At 44.6% G+C, this 19,804-nt stretch overlaps 1 protein-coding gene across 1 annotated transcript; it reads right to left on the bottom strand.

Moving 5' to 3' along the window:
- Window positions 1-1,137: 1,137 nt before the first annotated feature.
- On the bottom strand, window positions 1,138-19,332 carry LOC125518083 (lysosomal Pro-X carboxypeptidase-like). The gene is made up of 10 exons (XM_048683027.1): window positions 8,340-19,332; window positions 5,649-5,829; window positions 3,978-4,111; window positions 2,778-2,890; window positions 2,286-2,409; window positions 1,965-2,123; window positions 1,714-1,866; window positions 1,529-1,608; window positions 1,362-1,411; window positions 1,138-1,276 (listed from the first exon to the last, which is right to left on the bottom strand). Exons 1-10 carry the CDS (start codon window positions 8,772-8,774, stop codon window positions 1,146-1,148), a joined length of 1,560 nt encoding a protein of 519 aa, XP_048538984.1. The 5' UTR covers window positions 8,775-19,332; the 3' UTR covers window positions 1,138-1,145.
- Between the last annotated feature and the right edge of the window lie 472 nt (window positions 19,333-19,804).

The following is a 19,804-nucleotide window of genomic DNA, read 5'->3' as shown; positions in this document are numbered from 1 at the left end:
ATAAGTTTGACCATAATTTGACCACAGTTTGACCATAGTTTGACCAGATTTGACCAAAATTTAAAAAATTGAAATAATTATTTAGTAACACTAATATTCTTAAATAATTATGTAGTAACATTAATACTTCTTGAATAAGTAGTTTGACCAGATTTAACCAATTTTTTAAAAAAAACTAAAATTTGACCATATCTTTTTTCCTTTTAGAATTTGAGGATTCTAAAAAATTGCAAACAGGCCGTAGGCGGTCTCCATCAGATGCGGATTTTTGTGCTAAATTTTTTGATATATTATACGTTTTTTTCCGACATCGTATGCAAAAGTTATAGCCGTTTTACATTTTCCCTACACTTTTTGCAAAACATGTCCAAATTTAAGTTTTCAAATTTTCCTAACTAGTAGATGTAGTAATATAACTACCTCTCAAAGGATTTTATTTTTTGAAGTTTTTATCATTTTCTTTTGATTTTTTCAGAACTGAAATGGCGACACATGGGGGGGTAGAGTTTGAAAATTGCCCTATAGTGCCGGTTTGTGTCACAAACCGGTACTATAGGTCAGACCCCTTTAGTACCAGTTCGTGGCACAAATCGGTACTAAAGATTAGCCCTTTAGTACCGGTTTGTGACACGAACCGGTACTAAAGGTGATCGTGGGGCCCCGGCCTGACGCCAGCCTGCCATCACCCCTTTAATACCGGTTCGTTGGTTCAACACGAACCGGCATTAATGCATAGCCGTTCGAACCGGCACTAATGATACCATTAGTACCGGGCTAAAATCAAACCGGCACTAATGTGTCTCACGTTAGGTCCTTTTTCTACTAGTAGACAAATACAAGTCTGTTCCTAAATTCAATGTTTACTGCAACAGTTAAGAAGAAAAGGAGAACCTCTGCATTCATGATTCACGTATGACTGCTTAAGTTCAAGAATTTGTGGTGTCTTGTTGAATTTGAAGTTGCACTAATGCATTATCTTTTTTTTTGTGCTTATCACCCTGTAGAAGAAAGGAAAATCCTTACATTTTGCATGTAGCCATATTTATTTATTTAGATAAAAGGCAACTGCCCGACTTTAGATTAATAAAGCCACCAAGCCATATTTATTTTCCATGACCGTGAAAATTAATGGCGCCTTCTTACTGCTACATCTGTGCAATGTCCTTGTTATACTGGTCTATCCATCCATGTACGATCTCAACTTCCTGTCTCCTTTGTTCTACAATCCAGTCTGGATCATCCTTGGTTGCAGATCTGAGGTCCAAATGATGGGCCCCTGAACATCGCCACAAGAAGTAGCCACTCGTAAGTAAGTTCAGAATACTTTTGACCTTACATATTTTCTACAACTTCAAGTTTACCTTTCTCCGTGACAAGAGCAATGATGCTGGATGATATGTTCTTGAGTACCCTGGTAGCAGTTCGGAAGGAAGACTGTTACTATTGTTTACTATGGTAAAATTGCTACCTAAATGGTAGAAACTATCAACATGAATAGATCAGATGGTGAGAAATCTTTTACTCCTACCCGCCTCCGCTCCACGGGTCTCGCATCCCATTGGAGAAGATGATGTTGCTCCCAAACCTCTTGAGAACCTTGTCAATTTTCTGTAGTGGGTTGTGCAATGCAGTACCAGGTGAGCACATGCCACCCAAAGAAATGCTGCTACTGACGGTCGTATACAAACACTAAAAATCTGAACAAAAACTTACATGGCCACCATATTCAGAAGTGATCCAGTGCATCCTCGGAAGAACTTTGTAGCCCGCGAGGCAGTTCTCGGACGTCTTCTCGTAACTGAAGCTGGATGGTGGGAACATGCTCTCGTTCGACACCGTCATCGGCATGACCATCTCTGTGCAGGCCTGCACAAGAGTTTGTTTCAGAAAACACATATATGATCATCTCAGTCTTCATGTGTTATCAGTAGTTCAGTCTTCATGTATGTGAGTCAGGCTTGTACCTGCCAGCCCCATCCTTTGAAGCCATGAGGGTCATCATCGCCACCCTCCACCTGGAAGCATTTCTGGTCGCCTGTGTAATTGTAGTACATGCTCGCCGCAGTGAAAGCCTTGTCGATGACGTCGGCTCCCGCAGGAAAAGAATCAATGATCTTGCACATCTGCAGAAATGTCAGGAGAATTACATGCAAAGCAGGAGTAAAAATAACAGGTCCTCTTTTTGCATGACTCAGTTTGGTAACTCTGAAACTCATGTTACTCTCATTCATTTGATGTGATCCAGGCGAGAATGATAGTTGTATATTAGGTTACAAGTGGCTAACCTCCTTGACTGGGTAAGCAGGCAGATTCATCAAGAAATTTGCTGGGGTTGGATAGTCCATCATGGCTGTGTGGATGAACGCTGTCCGTAGCCAGCCGCTCAGCGAATAAATGAACTGTACGGTCCTAAGATTCAAAGGATAAAGTAACGCCATGAACCGGTGTCATTGTTGTGGATTCGCACAAAGTATGAAATCCTTCATTAGTTCACAACTCCCATTAGCTTGGCAAGATTAGATCTACATGTCCATAGATTTATCAGTGAACTTAATGTACCTTCTTTCATGTATTTCTTGCTACAAGATTTGACTATTTGTTTAATTTACTTACACTTTATGGACAGAAAAGAATACTTGCAGTTTTAAACTCTTGTTTCTCTCTATATCAATAAGTTTTATACCATGCGGCCGGTGTCCTATACAGTTATGAGTAAAGGGGAAAAAATAATTTTCTCCCTTCATGAAAAGATTGAATAATTGTTTTACAAAGCTTACTTGCAGGCCCTGAAGGTTTTGCTGAGCTCCAAGAGCCCTGTGTCATTGGATCCCCTGTTATCTAGCACATCCCAGACTGCCTTGATGACACTGAAGCAATTCAGGCTCTCGGACTGCAAAACTAGTTGGATGTTACAATCAGCTGATTAAACACCTGGGTTTTCATGGAAACTTGATCTTGAGAAAAGGACTAATCAAGCACCGGTCAGATAGAGATGTCAGTAGCAAGTTACTCATCAATCCATTTCCAAGTTATATCCTGTCTCTACGTTATTAGCAACAGATGCGTCATCGCCATCAGTAATGAACAAAATGCATCAATTTTCATATATTTGGCCGAATGAGGACTTTTACTCCCAACCGCCTATTGATAGTCCTTCGGTGCTATTTATTTAGTTAACGTGCAGTCATGGTTCAAAAAAATAGTCCCTTGATGCGGTTGAGCATCACAATCAAGCTAATCAACAACTGAATAGCCATGATGAACTCATAATCAAGACCTCACCTAGACATCTACATCATTGGCTGGAAGGTAACTAACATTCGATCAAATAAATTTAAGCTGAATGCCCATGGAAAGTGCAAGAGCTAGCCGCCATCATCACTCACCAATTCATAATCCAGAACTGAAAACCATTATGATAGTATTGATAACACCAGAGGAAGAGAGGCATGCTACCGGACGACAAGTGACAAGAAGTGCAATCAGTAGCAGTACTAATAATTTCCAGAGCTGACACTATCCACCAGTTTGCAGAAGACAGACGTACTTTCATGTCGACCTGCCGTGCGTTCTCGAGACCAATAATTTGACCAGTGACAATGGGCCATCTATCCAGGAATTATTAGGCCAACTTATTTCTTTTTCTTGTCACTACGGAGTGGTAATTAATTATACTAGATGACACCCCACGCATTGCCACAGGAATTGGTTGCAATATATTTCCATGAGATTTTATTGTATCAATATGTGTATTTTAATTATAATATTGTATATCTTGATCACATCAGATGTGCACTCACTTACGAGTAGGGAATTCAGAAAAAAAAAGCCTGCATAAATGTGAGAAAACTTGGTGCGAAGGACACGTGCATGCAATTAATTACTAGAACTTATTAGGATGATGAGGTGGCAATAGCATAGCTGCATGTTTTTTAAAATAGTTAGTGACAGCTAGTTATTTAGATATAGAAAATTACCTTGAAGTCCTGTGAGACGGTATCATGAAAGCTTGACCACGGAGTGATGTCGTCGAAGTGCAGGATGGGTGCAGAAGACGCCAGGGCTCCCATGGCGACATGGGGATACTTTAACCTGAACCATGAAGCCAACACTAGAACCAACAGCCAAAGCCATAGACCATAAGACATCATTAGTTTATTTTGTAATATCCACATGGCAATATTAGTGTATATTAGCTCATCTCGATCTCCACAAAACTACCGATCCCAGCGCCCTAACTCCATCAGTCACGTCTATCGACCATTCTTCCTATCTAACCTAGCCATCACGGCAGATTCGACAGAGTGGCGAGGTTAGGGTTTCTCGCCTCAGATTCCTGTCTTGCCGTCTCCTTGGAGTGGTGAGGTTAGGGTTTCTCGCCTCACATTCTTGACAACGACATATGGTGTCAAGCGCTTCGGACCGATTCATGGGTTCAACGGCGACGACTGCAGGTCCAGGATGCTGGTACTTAGGGACACATGCACGAAGACTTCCCAACTGTTATCGACAAGGTCAGGGTGACACACGCAGAGGAATAGCGAAAGCAGCGCGCGGACGGCTTGTTCTGCTGGCGGTAGTGGTCCAAGGACCTCAATGTTATTTTTGCTATGTCAGGAGTGTTTTGTACTACTGGTGAAATTTATAATATATCAGGACCCTTCTTCGCAAAATAATAAAGCTACCACAACTGCAACAACTCTCTTTTGTTTGAGAAACAACTCCACCACTTTTGTTTGGCTTACAACAACCCCTAGCCACCACATTACCAGTCTCCACACCCACTCAATCAGAACCAACATCCTAGTCTATGAGACCATGCAAGATGGATTGCATGTGAATCTACGAAATGGTCTTGCCAATGTTGCTTTGAAAGAATTGCCCTCTTTGTCTTTGTTACTCCTATGACTTCTCCCACCCGTGTTGTCTACAACCTTCTCAATCATGAGTATGGGGATACGAGCACACTGATCTCATATGGCTCTTCCGCGACCCCAACAAGATCAAGGTCTTCGGCTAGCTACTCTTTTTCGTGGATGTCTAGATACCAGAGGAAATCTATTCCACAAACATCTCCTCCACCGGCTCCTACCCTCAATGCACATTTTCTTCCTAGGACACCCACCACATCGTCATCAACTCTCCGAGCTCCATGCGGATTTGGAGTCACCTCAGCATCACCCCTACCACGTGGTGTAGGATCTTCAGTGCTCCCCTACTCCGGCTCACCTAGATAATGGCATCTGGGCAGAAATCTTGTTGTTTATACTTTGAAAGATTTGGGACTTCGGTGACAGCAAGTTTTTCAGAAACAATGATCTCCTTGGTGTGTAGTTACCATTATAAACATCTTTTGGACTTCGAACATTTGATCTCAGCGGTTTAAGGAGCCAGTTGGTAATGTTGTCCAATTGTCTTGGCAGGACTACCTCTCTTCACGCATCGTCGTGACCCTGTAATTCTTGCCCTTGGATTATTTTGGGTAATATATATACATGTGGCATCTTCCCCCCTCCCACCCCAACCCCGGTGATTTTCTAAAAACAAAACGAGTCAGGAGGCGGCGACCCCTCTTAGAAATAATAATAAACTTAAGGAGATTGCATGAACGGATATAATACAAGGAAACACGTTAGTGATGGACTTACTGCCGCCGTAAGAGCCGCCGAAGACGACGACAGGGGCGTCAACAATGGACATGTTCTGCTTGAGGCTGGTGATGAGGATGGCAAAGTCGGCGAGCGCCTGTGTGGACGTCAGGTAGCCCAGCATGTCAGCTGACTTGTACAAGTCGTTACCGAACGGCTTTGACTCCCCGTAGAACCGATGCTGCACTCCCACACACAAATTTCAAACAAGTTGCAATTTGAACAAGTGTATTGATAGTATTTAGTACCGCTGATGAAGCTTAAGTACCAACTGGCGGAATGACCCATGCATTTGCATGGGTAGATTTGTCGCCCGTTGTTAATTTTTGGTAATAGCATGTTTGCTTATTTGCTTTTTAGATAAGAAATAAACGAAACATAATATCGTTGTGCCTTTTTTTCTCCCCTTTCTCGTCGTTAGTGGTATTGCAGCTAGGTTCAATTGGGATATGGCATGCCTTCCACACATGCGCGCCTTACTAATTTGAATTTTCGTCAAAAGAGACCACCTATGTTCTCATATTGACAGAAAAGACTATCTGCACATCGTATTGTCAAAAAAGACCCCCTACACCGTGGCGGCAGGTCTGACAGCTGACACGTGGCACCTGCCGCCACAGCCTGGGGCGGCAGGACCTGCCGCCACAAGCGTAGGCGACAGCTTTGGCTACACAGCATTTCTCGTCCGCGCGCAAACGCAACGGAACGGGAGCGGGCTAGGTGGGTCCTGCCGCCACTGCGTGCGGCGGCAGTACGGGCTACGTGTCGGCTGCCGCCACGCCTCGAGGCGGCTGGTACTGCTGCTTGCATGCATGGGCCGGGATCGTGAGGTTCAAAAGAGACAGCAGTATAGGATTTTGTATAACGAGCGGTTGTTGGCACTTGGCAGGATACTAGTAGTACGTAGTGCCACGACTTCTTGGCCGACCTGCAATTAATCCTCAGTCCATCGTTTTTTATGGAGTATAAAGCAGTCTGTACAATACACTATTCAATAGAACGTGCATGCATGCAGTTGTATTGTATCCATGCCCGAGGATTGTTTCCAGAGTGTTGTCCCGTCGTGCAGTAGCAACCAGCGGCACCTGCCACCTCAGCAGTGGCGGCCGGGCCCACTTGGGCCACTCCATTCCGTTGCATCTGCACGCGGACGAGAAATGATGTGCAGCCGAAGCTGCCGCCTGCACTCGGCTGCAGGTGCCACGTGTCGGCTGCCGGCCGTGCCGCCACGGGCAGGTGGTCTTTTTTGACAATATGGGTGTAGATGGTCTTTTCTATCAATATGAAAACCTAGGTGGTCCTTTCTGACAAATTCTATTAATTTTCCTTTGTTGCATGCCTACTAATGTAAGTATGACTCATTTTTTTAGCATGACGATAATAATTTATTGCATAGTCCCTCCATAACAAATACAAGGCACACAATTTTCCAATTTTAAACTATATAATCAATATTATTTAATTTGCAACTAAGATAAAAATAACTGAAGAAACGAGATTTATATTACAAATCCAAGTATATTGTTATTATTTTATATCTTATCAAAGCCTGATTTGGGCTAGTTAATGTCCTACAATTTTAACAAGATGAGGTGTATTTGATATGATTTGTTACGGCCACAATACAATTATGTTTCCATTGTACGATATTTCACATGTACACTACACTTTGGAAGTGATTGCCTATTCTAATTACCCTGCGTCGGACATGCCTTGTGCTTCCACTTGATCATCACTTCCCGCCGCTGTGAATTTCACACGACAACAATTCAAGAACACCCACCTGTACTCTGTCATACCCATATTATTGTTTTCTCCATGTTGACACATTTAAGTAATTCAAGCACACATCAGAGTAACCCATGCATGTTGTCATATCATTTCATTTCAATTTTATTCCACATTTTAGTTTTAAGCTGATATTTGTAATCAGAATTCTACTCTGTATATAGAATTATTTACATCTATGAACTTTGTAGAGCACGGATGGAAAATATTTAGTTCGATACATTTGCTCTTGATTTTTACTCCCTCCGTCCGGAAATACTTGTCATCAAAATGAATAAAAGGGGATGTATCTAGATGTATTTTAGTTTTAAATACATCTATTTTTGTCCATTTTGATGACAAGTATTTTCGGACGGAGGGAGTATTTTTTTGCGGGAATTTTGCTATTGATCTAACTAATAGAAAATAATTGTATGTGTCTCAATAGATCTAGAGTCGTATTCTTGTATGGTGAAATCCATCAAGTGCTGTGGCAATGAAAATCCAGTCAACCTAGCTAGCACACGTGAAGTAAAGCAACTTGGTTAATTGCCTGAGTGCTGACATAGGCAGTGATGTCATCAGGACTGTTCTCTTTGTTTCAATCTGACTGCACCCGATCCGGAGCGCCGATCCATCACGAGTGGCTGTGGTGCACATATATTATTATTATTACATTCATTTGATTTCAATAATTAAGATTAGGTTATAATGTATAATCAAGGAACAGATTATTCAGTCTATGTAGATGCATTTGTTGGCTCGTTACCTCTTAATAATTACGTATATTATGCTTAATTAGAAACAAAATGGTCTGCAGCACGACAACCAACATTTGGACCAAGGCGTGGCCACCGATGATCAACACGATGATGATTAGCTGAATGTATCAGCCATGGCGGAGGATGTGGCAAAGAAGGGTACCTCGATGAAGACGATGAGAGCCCCAAACTCTGGCGCGATGTCGAACATGAAGCCCGTGGTGGTGGCCAACCACTCAATGTCGGCCTCGCCGCCCATGTACACAAACAGCGGCCCGACGGTGGGCTTCCGCCGCCAGAAGGTGTCGTTGAGGAGGTACTTCTGGGAGAAGACGCGGGAGGAGTTGGGCGTGAAGGTGAAGTGGTCCAGCTCCTGCGGGAAGTAGTGCGCCGTGAACGGCTTCACCGCAGTGGCGTACCCGCTGCTCGAGCTTGCAGCCAGCTGCCGCGGGGTAGAGATTCCGGCAGGGAAAGAGGGAGGCTGATGGGTGGGGCGCTTGGAGGGGCTCACTGCTGCTGCCGGTGCGGGCGCGAACGCCACGACGAGGAGGAGCAACAGCAACACCAAGATGACGGCGGGGTGGGAGGAGGCCGCCATTTCTGCCCGTCACTCCCTGCAGCCCGCCGGCGTCACTGCCGATGTGGTCTGGGATTTAAGAAGGCGCGGGTGTGCGAGGACGTACACACTCCCAGCCAGCCAGCCTGCATGCAGCCCTGCACACGTACAACCAAAAGTGTATGATTATTCAAACCAGGCCCAAGAGATGGAGACAGCCGGTTTGAGAAAACAATAACATGCTAAATGATGCTTAACATTGAAGAAACCTGTCACGGGGTAACACGACAAAACCGTAGCACTTCGAACAGACCGTAGGCGTCGAACGCCCAAACTGGCACTCGAGGCAACAGTAACAGCAGTCAAAATATCACCTCAGACCTCAGTGGCTCAGCTAAACCCAGCAACTCAATCAGAGTCACAGCAGCCAAAAAATTGCTTATGGTTACAGACAGCAACATGCAACATCCTCGGTTCTCTGTCACATGTAAGAACAAAATGCTGCAGCTGGTAATTTGCTGGGAGAAAACAATGCTGGTATGACAACCATTTAAAAACAAGCCAGCAAGTCTACCTTGGTATAACAGAGTGCAACCACTCTAGAACCCAACTTAGGAAACGCTAAAATATGTTCCACATGCAGCAATATCTACAAGATCACAGCTAGAGCCAATAAGATGAACATGAAACTTGGTTGGGAGGCCCTTTCTCTTTTGACACCAAACCAAATGGATGAGGTCACTGATGAACCAAGCGAGAATATGGTAAGCATCTCTTGAGAGCAGCAAAATGATTAGAAACAAATAAAGAACAAGTAGCCGTAGGAGAAGAAAAATATCAAATGACCAAACAACATGTCCTGCGTGCATTCTAGTTGAAATAAAGCGCCAAAATTACCGTCAAGCAAAACCAAATAGTGCCTCATAGTTAGGAGGAACCAGAAATCTTGTGCAATAGCAGTACAATACAATACAAAAAAATATTTTGCATTAAACAGAGCATTGTTTGGCATACAGAACCCGTAATAATTTGTGGTCACCAATTGCTTGCAAAATTATGTGACAAGGGAGGATATTGGGCTATGTAATCCTCCTGATGCCTACTGACCTCGATTTAACCTCAAGTAGAAAGGAACTCTACTTTAGAATCAAGATGAAATTGCACACATCATCGCAGTTGAAAGGGCGAAACTGCTCAAATACACAAACTATTAGTACAAGGGCTTCTCAGGCTTGCTCAGCAGGACCGCATTCATGAAGAGACACAATGGTATACCGGCATACAAACTCTCATGGGAAATTCAATAGAACTAACAAACTCGGTACAACAAATTTGTTTGATATTGAAAATTTTCACTGAACATTATCATTTTGTTAACCAACACTCAACACATACATGGCGAGAGAACAACATATTATACATAGCCAATCGAGGGCTCACATATCAAAATTACTGACGAGGCACGCAAGCTCTGATTCACAGCATTTAATGTGCATATGCACTCTCAATTGCATCCAAAAGGAATATGACAAGCATACGAATTACAGCACCACCGACTTGAACTTGCTTCTGTGGAGAAGGGCTGTGATATAGAAGCTTGATCTAAGGCATGCTTATTAAAATACATGATAGAGCATCATTAGACCACATCAGATTTGGAGTATTTTGCTGTGCATGTATGCGACCACAAAGTATGGTGTGCTGGGGGCCACGATAATCCATTTAAGTTGAACAGTGGGAACAAAACTAACTGAATATGTAGCATCAAAGTACAATTTTTTCTTGCCTGATACTTGATGTACTATAGTGCAGACAGATGAAAAAAAAAGGGCAAGAACAACTTACGCAATAAAGGTATGAGAGGGAAGAAATACATACACAGGACAGCTATAAACACAATTGCATAAATAAGCGACACCTTCAAATACAGATAAAAAAAAGAGAAACAGTGCAGCACATTATGCTGAAAGAGCACTAGAATTGCATTTGAGGGGCCTCAGATTCGCCTTTGCTTGATCATATAACCTACCCCAATCATCTCTTATCACCAGATCAACCCATTTATAGTGTGGAGCTGCCCTGGTTATCACTCATCAAAATGACCTTCCAAGGACAGAGCCACCAAAAATATAGCAAATCTGCTAGAGTTGCTCTTAGTACTCCCTCCGTTCCATAATTCTTATCATGGTTGAAATGGCTCCACGAGACGAGGGAGGATCAAACTGAATACGCACAGCTTACTCGATTGCTCGAGAGCATGCTTATATCAGCAATGGTCGATCATCATTGCCCCATATCAGAATTCTATTTCAAAAAACATAGCAGAAAAAATGCCTTCCTGGACCATGTTTTGTGAACAGATAAACTTCTGGTGGTGAGCAAATGGTAGCGAATTTTGATAATTCAAACAGTTACTATGTCTAATGGACAAAGGTCTCTGTTATAAGCATGCCAGGAAGAGTGCAAAGCAAAGCGATGCAAAACTATATGTAAAAAGAAGGCAGCAACAACACAGAATTACCCCAAAAGAATAAAGAATATGCTACCTACTGAAAGCTGCAAAATGATCATGGATTACAAGTCTGAAGAAGCAAGCGAGAAGAAGCTATCTCCTGAAAGCAACAAAATCCCAAACAATAAAGAACAAGTACAACTAACAGAAGAGAAAAATTAAATTACCAAACAATAAAGAACAACCACTGCCTGCATTTTAACTTAAATGCAAACCACCAAAATCAATGTCAAGCAAAACCAAATAGTGCCTACAAACAATATATTTTGCATTAAACAGAGAGCATTGTTTGGCATACAGAACCCGTAATAATTTGTGGTCACCAATAGCTTGCAAAATTATGTAACAAGGGAGAATATTGGGCTATGCAATCATCCTGATGCCTACTGACCTACATCTAACTTCAAGTAGAAAGGAAACATGTACTTTAGAATCAAGATGAAATTGCACACATTATGGCAGTTGAAAGAAAGAAACTGCTCAATTACACAAACTATTACAAAGGCTTCTCAGGCTTGCTTAGTAGTACCGCATTCATGAAGAGACACAATGGTAGACCTGTATGCAAACTATTATGGGAAATCCAATAGAACTAAAAAAATCTGTACAAAGAGTTCATTTGATATTGAAGAATTTCACTTAACATTATCATTTTGTTATCCAACACTCAACACATACATGGCAAGAGAACATTATATTATACATAGCCAATGAAGGCCTCACATATTAAAATTACTGGCCAAGCACACAACCTTTTATTCACAGCATCTAATGTGCATATGCACTCTCAGTTGCATCCAAACACATGACGAGCATGTTGCACTGATTATCTGATTGACCATACGAATTACAGCACCACCAACACTAGCTTATGATTTGAACATGCTTCTGTGGAGAAGGGTGGTGATATAGAAGCTTGCCCCAAGGCATGCTTTTAAAATACATGATAGAGCATCATTACACCACATCAGGTTTGGAGTATTTTGCCATGCATGTGTGCAAACCACAAAGTATAATGTGCTGGGGGCAATGACAATACATTTAAGTTGCACAGTGGGAACAAAATTAACTGAATATGTAGCATCAAAGACCAATTTTTTTTGGTTGATACTTCACGTACTATAGTGCAGATAGATGCAAGAACGAAACAAAAAAGAGCAAGAACATCTTGCACAATAAAGGTACGAGGGAAGAAATATATACACAGAACAGCTATAAAAACAGGAGCATAAAAAGCGACACCTTCAAATACAAATAAGAAAAGAGAAACAACGTAGCACATTATGCTGAAGGAGCACTAGAATTGCATTTGAGGGGCTCAGATCATATAACCTACCCCCATCATCTCTTACCACCAGATCAACCCGTTTATACTGTGGAGCTGCCCTGGTTATCACTGATCAAAATGACCTTCCAAGGACAGAGCCACAGAAAATATATACTCCCTCCGTTCCATAATTCTTGTTGTGGTTGAAACGGCTCCAAGAGACAAGGGAGGATCCAACTTATACCCAAAGCTTACTCGATTGCTCGAGAGCATGCTTATATCAGCAATGGTCAATCATCATAGCCCTGAATCAGAATTCTATTTCAAAAAACATAGCAGACAAAATGCCTTCCTGGACCATGTTTTGTCAACAGACAAACATCTGGTGGTAACCAAATGGTAGCAAATTTTGATAATTCAAATAGTTGCTATGACTAAATGGACAAAGTCATCACTGTTATAAGCTTGCTCGGAAGAGTGCAAGACAAAGTGATGCAAAAGACCAAAACTATATGTATAAAGAAGGCAGCAACAGAACAGAATAACCCCGAAGGCTTACTTAGCAAGGAAACAAGTTAAGAAGCTACCAAAACACACATCCTTCGAAGTTCACTACATTTAGTCTGGTGCGTGATCCAAAAAATGCAGTGGTGACAGACAGAATTGGGTAAAGCTTCAGAGAAATGTCCACTCGATGGCTCGGATTATCCCAGCAACTTAATCACAGCAGTCGGAAAATTGCTTATAGATACAGACAGCAACATGAGACATGCTTCGGTCACTCCTTACATGAACAATACAGCATTCTCTCTCAAAAAAACGAACTACAAAAAATTCTGTAGCATTATAATTTTAGCATGTGCTCCCTCCGGTCGTAAATGTAAGTCTTTTTAGATATGTCAATAAGGGACTACATAGAGAGCAAAATGAGTGAATTTACACTCTAAAATATGTCTATATACATCAGTATTTAGTTTGTATTGAAAATTTGAAATCTCTAAAAAGACTTATATTTAGAAACGGATTGAGTAAGAACAAATAGCTGCATCGGGAAACTTCCGGAAAAATAGAAGTAATAGTGTCACAACGAATTAAAACAAGCCATTCAAATGATAACTTGCTGGGAGCGAGTCTTTCAAGTATAGCAAAGTGCAGCTTACCCTTAACCAGATTAAATTAAGGAGCAACAACAAACAATAAAAGATCAAGAACAACTTATATGCAATAAAGGTATGAGAGGGAAGAAATCTTTGCACGAGACTGCTATAAACACTTGAGAATAAGCAACACCTTTAAATACAAATAAAAAGGGTTTAGGGTTCATTGCAGTGGGCTCAGATTCGCCTTTCCTCGATCATATAACCTACCCCCGTCATCTCTTATCACCAGATCAATCTGTTTATAGAGTGGAGCTGCCCTGGTTATCACTCAACAAGAATGACCGTCCAAGGACAGAACAATAAGTATCACAGGATCAAAAAGGATTCTAGAGACAAGAGGGAAGAACCAACTTGAAACCCACAGGTGCCTTGATTGCTCAAAGGCACACTTATTTCAGCCACGGTCAATCATCATCGCCCTAGCAAGAATGCCCTCCGCCCAGCCGGCTGTCCGCGGACACGTCAGGACATGTCCGCAGACATTTGCTGACAGAACTTTGGGGGTCAGGGTTGGAGATACCTTAACAATGCAATATCCTGCATTTTTTTTTCCTTCAATGAAGCTTGTCCAACATCGTCTGATATGGTTTGGGAATATTCAGCGCAGGCCTCCAAAAGCGCCAATGCATAGCGAACGGCTAAAGCGTGTTGATAATGTCAAGAGAGGTCAGGGTAGACCAAACTTGACATGAGAGGAATCCCTAAAGAGAGATCTCAAGGACTGGAGTATCACCAGAGAACTAGCCATGGACAGGGGTGCGTGGAAGCTTGCTATCCATGTGCAAGAACCATGAGTTAGTTGCGAGATCTTTATGGGTTTCACCTCTAGCCTACCCCAACTTGTTTGGGACTAAAGGCTTTGTTGTTGTTGTTGTGTTCTTAAATTCCTGCAAACCAAAGAGGCGCTAAATACAAATACAGAACAGCAACAACATAGCACACTGTGCTTGAGACCAGAACTGCATTTGAATGGGCTCAGATTCGCCTTTGCTCGATCATATGACCCTTTCCCTAGTGTCTCCATCACCAGATCAATCTGTTCTTACAATGGTGAGACTGTCCTGGTTATCACTCATCAGAAATGACCATCCAAGGACAGAGACACTAAAATAAGCGCATGATCAAAACGGCTCAAAGAAACAAGGGGGTATCCAACTTAATACCCGAAAAGTGCCTCCATTGCTCAAGAGCATGCTTATATCAGCCATAATCAATCATCATAGCCCCACGCCAGCTAAGAGCAACTCCAGCAGACTTGCCAAAATGGAAAGTCCATTCAGCACGACACAGTTCAGCAACCAGAAACTGAGGTTAATCATAAAGCCATGCACCATTCACAAACAAGAAGTGTGACAGCTTAGGGCCTCTTTGATCCAAGTAAGTTCACAGGAACTTCGCAGTAGAGAGAGAGAGAGAGAGGAGCTTGCACCAGCATCACCACCACCAGCACCAGCAAGTTTGAGGCCTCTTTGATTCAAAGGAATTTTGGAGGATCCTATCACATATTCCTGTGACTTTCATATTCCCATATTTCTAGAATCCTGCGAACCAAAGAGTACAAAGGGGAATGAGACAGCGACCAAGATGATGATGCTGACGAGGTTCCAATATTTATTGGTAAAGCTCCGCCACTGACAGTGCTGGTCGCTAGAGTATTTGCAAAGGTTGTGGCAGTGTCGTCGCTGGGTCCATCCCTACCCCCTAAGATTTCTCAGCACCCAACGGACCAACTGGTCGGTTGGAGGCGGAGCCCATAGAGGTGGGATGTAGAACCAGCAACCGACCAAACCCTCGCACAGCTTCACCAAAACGCCGAGACTCGCACATGAAAAACAAACAAGCACCTCCCTTATACATGGACACACTCGCAAGGCACAGCGAGTGGGGGTGGGGGGGAGTGGGGGGGGGGGGGGGGGGGGGGGGGGGGGGGGGGGGGGGGGTACCAAATCAAAACATAGAAGAAACAAAATGGACATGGTGGCGGCAGCTCAGATCTACGGCTTGACGTCGTCAGAACCGACAATAGGAAACCACGGCAGTCCCCCGCCCCGCGGTCCCCACAACCCCCGCCACCGCACCTGACGCTGACGACGCTGCGGCAGCTGCCCGGAGCAAGGGCCGCCATGCCGGCGGCTTCGCAGCGCGGAGCAGATGGGAGAGCGGGCCCCGCGAGGCAAAGATCCAACGCTGCCGCCATTCAGAGGGACAGGTCGCCGCCAAGGGCCGACGCTGCCGCCATTCAGAGGGACAGGTCGCCGCCAAGGGCCGGGCCTCCTCATCGCCGCTGTTTTCCAAGTGGCCACGGTCTCAGGTGGTGCGGTCATCGGCCGCAGCGGAGCGAAGGGGTGAGCGACAGCTCTGCCACCTCCACCGCCGATGGACGCGGCGGTCTCACACTTAAAACTAATGATGAGTGAGCCCGTGAGAGAGGGCGGCGGAGAGGGTTTTGTCGAGCAGTTTGGGACGCGGTACCATGCGTCCCTTCTCCACTTTTTTTTGACAGCGTGCCTTCTCCACATGTCGGGTGCAGAGCACACATTCTATGTCTAAATGGACAAAGGTCGTCACTGTTATAAGCTTGCCAGGAAGAGTACAAGACAAAGTGATGCAAAACTATATGTACAAAGAAGGCAGCAACAGAACAGAATAACCCCAAAGGCTTACTTAGCAAGGAAACAAGTTAAGACACTAACAAAACACAAATCCTTTGAAGTTCAGCTGCACTTAATCTGGTGGATGATCTAAAAAACATAGTGGCGACAGCCAGAATTGGGGAAAGCTTCAGAACAAACTAAAGAAAACAAAAGAAAATGACTGCTCAATGGCCCAGATTAACCCAGCAACTTAATCACAGCAGTTGAAAAATTGCTTATGGATACAGACAGTAACATGTGACATGCTGCCTCGGTCACTCTTTACATGAACAGTCCAGCATTCTCTCCAAAAAAATCCAGTTGCATTATTATTTGTAGCATGTAAGAACAAGTAGCTGCAACTGGTAACTTGCGGAAAAATAGAAATAATAGTATGACAACTAATTAAAACAAGCCATTCAACCGATAATTTGCTGGGAGCAAGTCTTCCTAATGTAACAAAGTGCAACTTACTCTTAACCAGATTAAATTAAGGAGCAACAGCGAACGATAAAAGATCAAGCATAACTTATGCAATGAAGGTATAAGAGAAGAAATCTTTACACAAGACAGATATAAACACTGGAGCTTATATTGCATAGTGGGCTCAGATTCGCCTTTGCTCGATCATATAACCTACCCACATCGTCTGCTATCACCAGATCAACCAGTTTATACTGTGGAGCTGCCCTGGTTATCACTCAGCAAGAATGACCGTCCAAGGACAGAGCAATCAGTATCACAGGATCAAAGGATTCTAGAGACAAGAGGGAGGATCCAACTTGATACCCACAGGTGCCTCGATTGCTCAAAGGCACACTATTTCAGCCATGGTCAATCATCATCGCCCTAGCAAGAATGGCCTAGGCCCGGCCGGCAGTCCGCAGACACGTCAGGACATGTCCGCGGACATTTGCGGACGGAACCTTGGGGGTCTGCGATGGAGATGCCCTAACAATGCAATCCTGCAATTTTTCCTTGAGTGTGTTCACCTCTAGCCTACCCCAACTTGTTTGGGACTAAAGGCTTTGTTGTTGTTGTTGTTGTTGTTGTTGTTGTTGTTGTTGTTGTTGTTGTTGTTGTTGTTGTTGTTGTTGTGTTCTTAAAATCCTGCAAACCAAGGAGGCGCTAAATACAAATACAGAATGGCAACATAGCAGATTGTGCTTTGAGACCAGAACTGCATTTGAATGGGCTCAGATTCGCCTTTGCTCGATCATATGACCCTTTCCCTAGTGTCTCCATCACCGGATGAATCTGTTCTTACAATGGTGAAACTGCCCTGGTTATCACTCATCAGAAATGACCATCCAAGGACAGAGCCACTAAAATAAGCACATGATCAAAACGGCTCAAAGAAACAAGGGGGGGTCCAACTTTATACCCGCAAGTGCCTCAATTGCTCGAGAGCATGCTTATATCAGCCATAATCAATCATCATAGCCCCGCACCAGCTAAGAGAAACTCTAGCGGACTCGCCAAAATGGAAAGTCCATTCAGCACGGCACAGTTCAGCAACCACAAACTGGTTAATCATAAAGCCATGCATCATTCACAAACAAAAGGTGCGACAGCCTTAGGGCCTCTTTGATCCAAAGAAAGTTGGTATGAACTTTGCAATAGCTTGCACCACCAACAACAGCAGCAGCAACAAGTTGGGGGCCTCTTTGATTCAAAGGAATTCTGTAGGACTATCACATATCCCTGCCTTTCTTTTCTAGAATCCTGTGAACCAAAGAGGACCAAGCTGATTGTGACAGCAAGGGAGATGATCGTGATGATGATGATGATTGTGAGGGGATTTTGGAGATTTCAACAAGGACTACATACGGGTGTATATAGATGCATTTCAGAATGTAGATTCACTCATTTTGCCTCATATGTAGTCTATTGAAATCTCTAAAGGGACTTATATTTAGGAACAGAGGGAGTATAAGATGTTTTGGATATACCAATATCCAGACTCCAGGGTATTTGCAAAGATTCTGACAATGCCACTGCTCCATTCCTTGCATTGCTGGTTCCGTCCCTGCCTCCTAAGGGTTCCCAGCGCCCAACGGACCAACTGGTCGGAGGAGGCGGCGCCCATATAGGTGGGATCTGGAACCAGCGACCAACAAACCCTCGGTCTGTATGGAGATGGTGATGCTGACGAGCTTCCAATATTTGTTGGTAATAAAGCTCCGCCACTGACTGTGGTGACGGTGGTGATCCCCGGCGTACAAAACCAAGATTCCACAACCAAAATATCCGTCGGTCACCACCTAGTCACCGGAGTATTTTCAAAGATTCTGTACTGCCAACGCTCCGTTCCTCGCATCGCTGGGTCCGTCCCTACCCCCTAAGGTTTCCCGGCGCCCAACGGACCAACTGCTCGGAGGAGGCGGCCCCCGCAGAGGTGAGATCTGGAACCAGCGACCCACCAAACCGAGCACTGCACTTATACGCACGCACGCACGGCGAGCGAGCGAGAGGTAGACAGATGGTGAGGGATGGAGGTACCAGATCGAAGCATGGAGGAAACGAAGTGGGGACGGCGGCTCAGATCTACGGCTTGGCGTCGCCGGAACCCACGGCCGGAAGCCGCGACGGTCCCCCGCCACGCGGTCCCCGGAGGCCCCGCCACCGCATCCGACGCCGACGACGCCGCGGCGGCTGCCCGAGCACGGGCCTCCAAGCCGGCGGCGTCGCGGCGCGGCGCGGACGGGAGGGCTGGCCCCGCGAGGCGGAGGGGTCCGACGCTGCCGCCGCTCGGGAGCGCGGGTCTGCGCCAAGGGCCGGGCCTCCTCATCGCCGCCGTTTTTTTCGTGTGGCCGCGGTCTCGGTAGTGCGGTCATCGGCCGCGGCGAGCGGGACGGGCGGGGCGGCGGGGTGAGCGGCCGCCTCCGCCGCCGGCGCACGCGGCGGCCTCACACTTAAACTAATGATGAGTGAGCCCGTGAGAGTGCGGCGGCGAGGGTTTTCTCGAGTGGTCTGGGACGCGGTGCAGAGCACGCGTGGGCGTGGGGAAGATCCGACGGCCAGCGTCAATCCTCTGTGTACTATGTGCTGCTCCCGTTCTCTAACCAGACAGGCTCGGCCCAGCTGACAATAACCGGCTGTTTGTAGTTCCAAATGCGGCCCGTAAACAGTATGAGCCGAGGTGTGACTAATTTCCAGTTCAGTTTTCTCAAAAGAAAATTCCAGTTGAAAAAAAAAGGTGTGACTAATTCCTCCCCCTCCCCAGCGGCAAACCCGATGCTTCCCCTCCCCTCCGTCTGCCGCTCACACAAAAAAGCCTTTGACCTACACCAACATGGCCATAGGAAACACCATCAGAGCATAGTTAGAGCAGGAAGGGCTTATTCCAACAGGACAGTGTTGTCTCCCCTCGTCCATCTTGGGCCCATGTTTTCGTCTGTCATCCGTCATCTTTTTTTCCGTCCCATATGCGTCCCACCTGGTATTATTATTCAATTTAAGAAAAAAGACGCATGCCTCTAATGTCCAGCCCGATGTTG

This window comes from Triticum urartu, chromosome 7 (assembly GCF_003073215.2).
Source record: "Triticum urartu cultivar G1812 chromosome 7, Tu2.1, whole genome shotgun sequence".
Classification (NCBI taxonomy): domain Eukaryota; kingdom Viridiplantae; phylum Streptophyta; class Magnoliopsida; order Poales; family Poaceae; genus Triticum; species Triticum urartu.
Note: the sequence above shows the minus strand (reverse complement) of the source record. Positions and strands in the feature narration are given on the sequence as shown.

Bases quoted from the DNA above. Each gene is read 5' to 3' on its own strand.
- LOC125518083 (XM_048683027.1), bottom strand. From the start codon at position 8,774: ATGGCGGCCTCCTCCCACCCCGCCGTCATCTTGGTGTTGCTGTTGCTC. The intron at 1,867-1,964 runs GTACAAGCCTGA...ACTCTTGTGCAG, and splicing joins TCAAAGGATGGGGCTGGCAG to GCCTGCACAGAGATGGTCAT. The intron at 1,609-1,713 runs GTAAGTTTTTGT...AACCCACTACAG, and splicing joins CTTCTGAATATGGTGGCCAT to AAAATTGACAAGGTTCTCAA.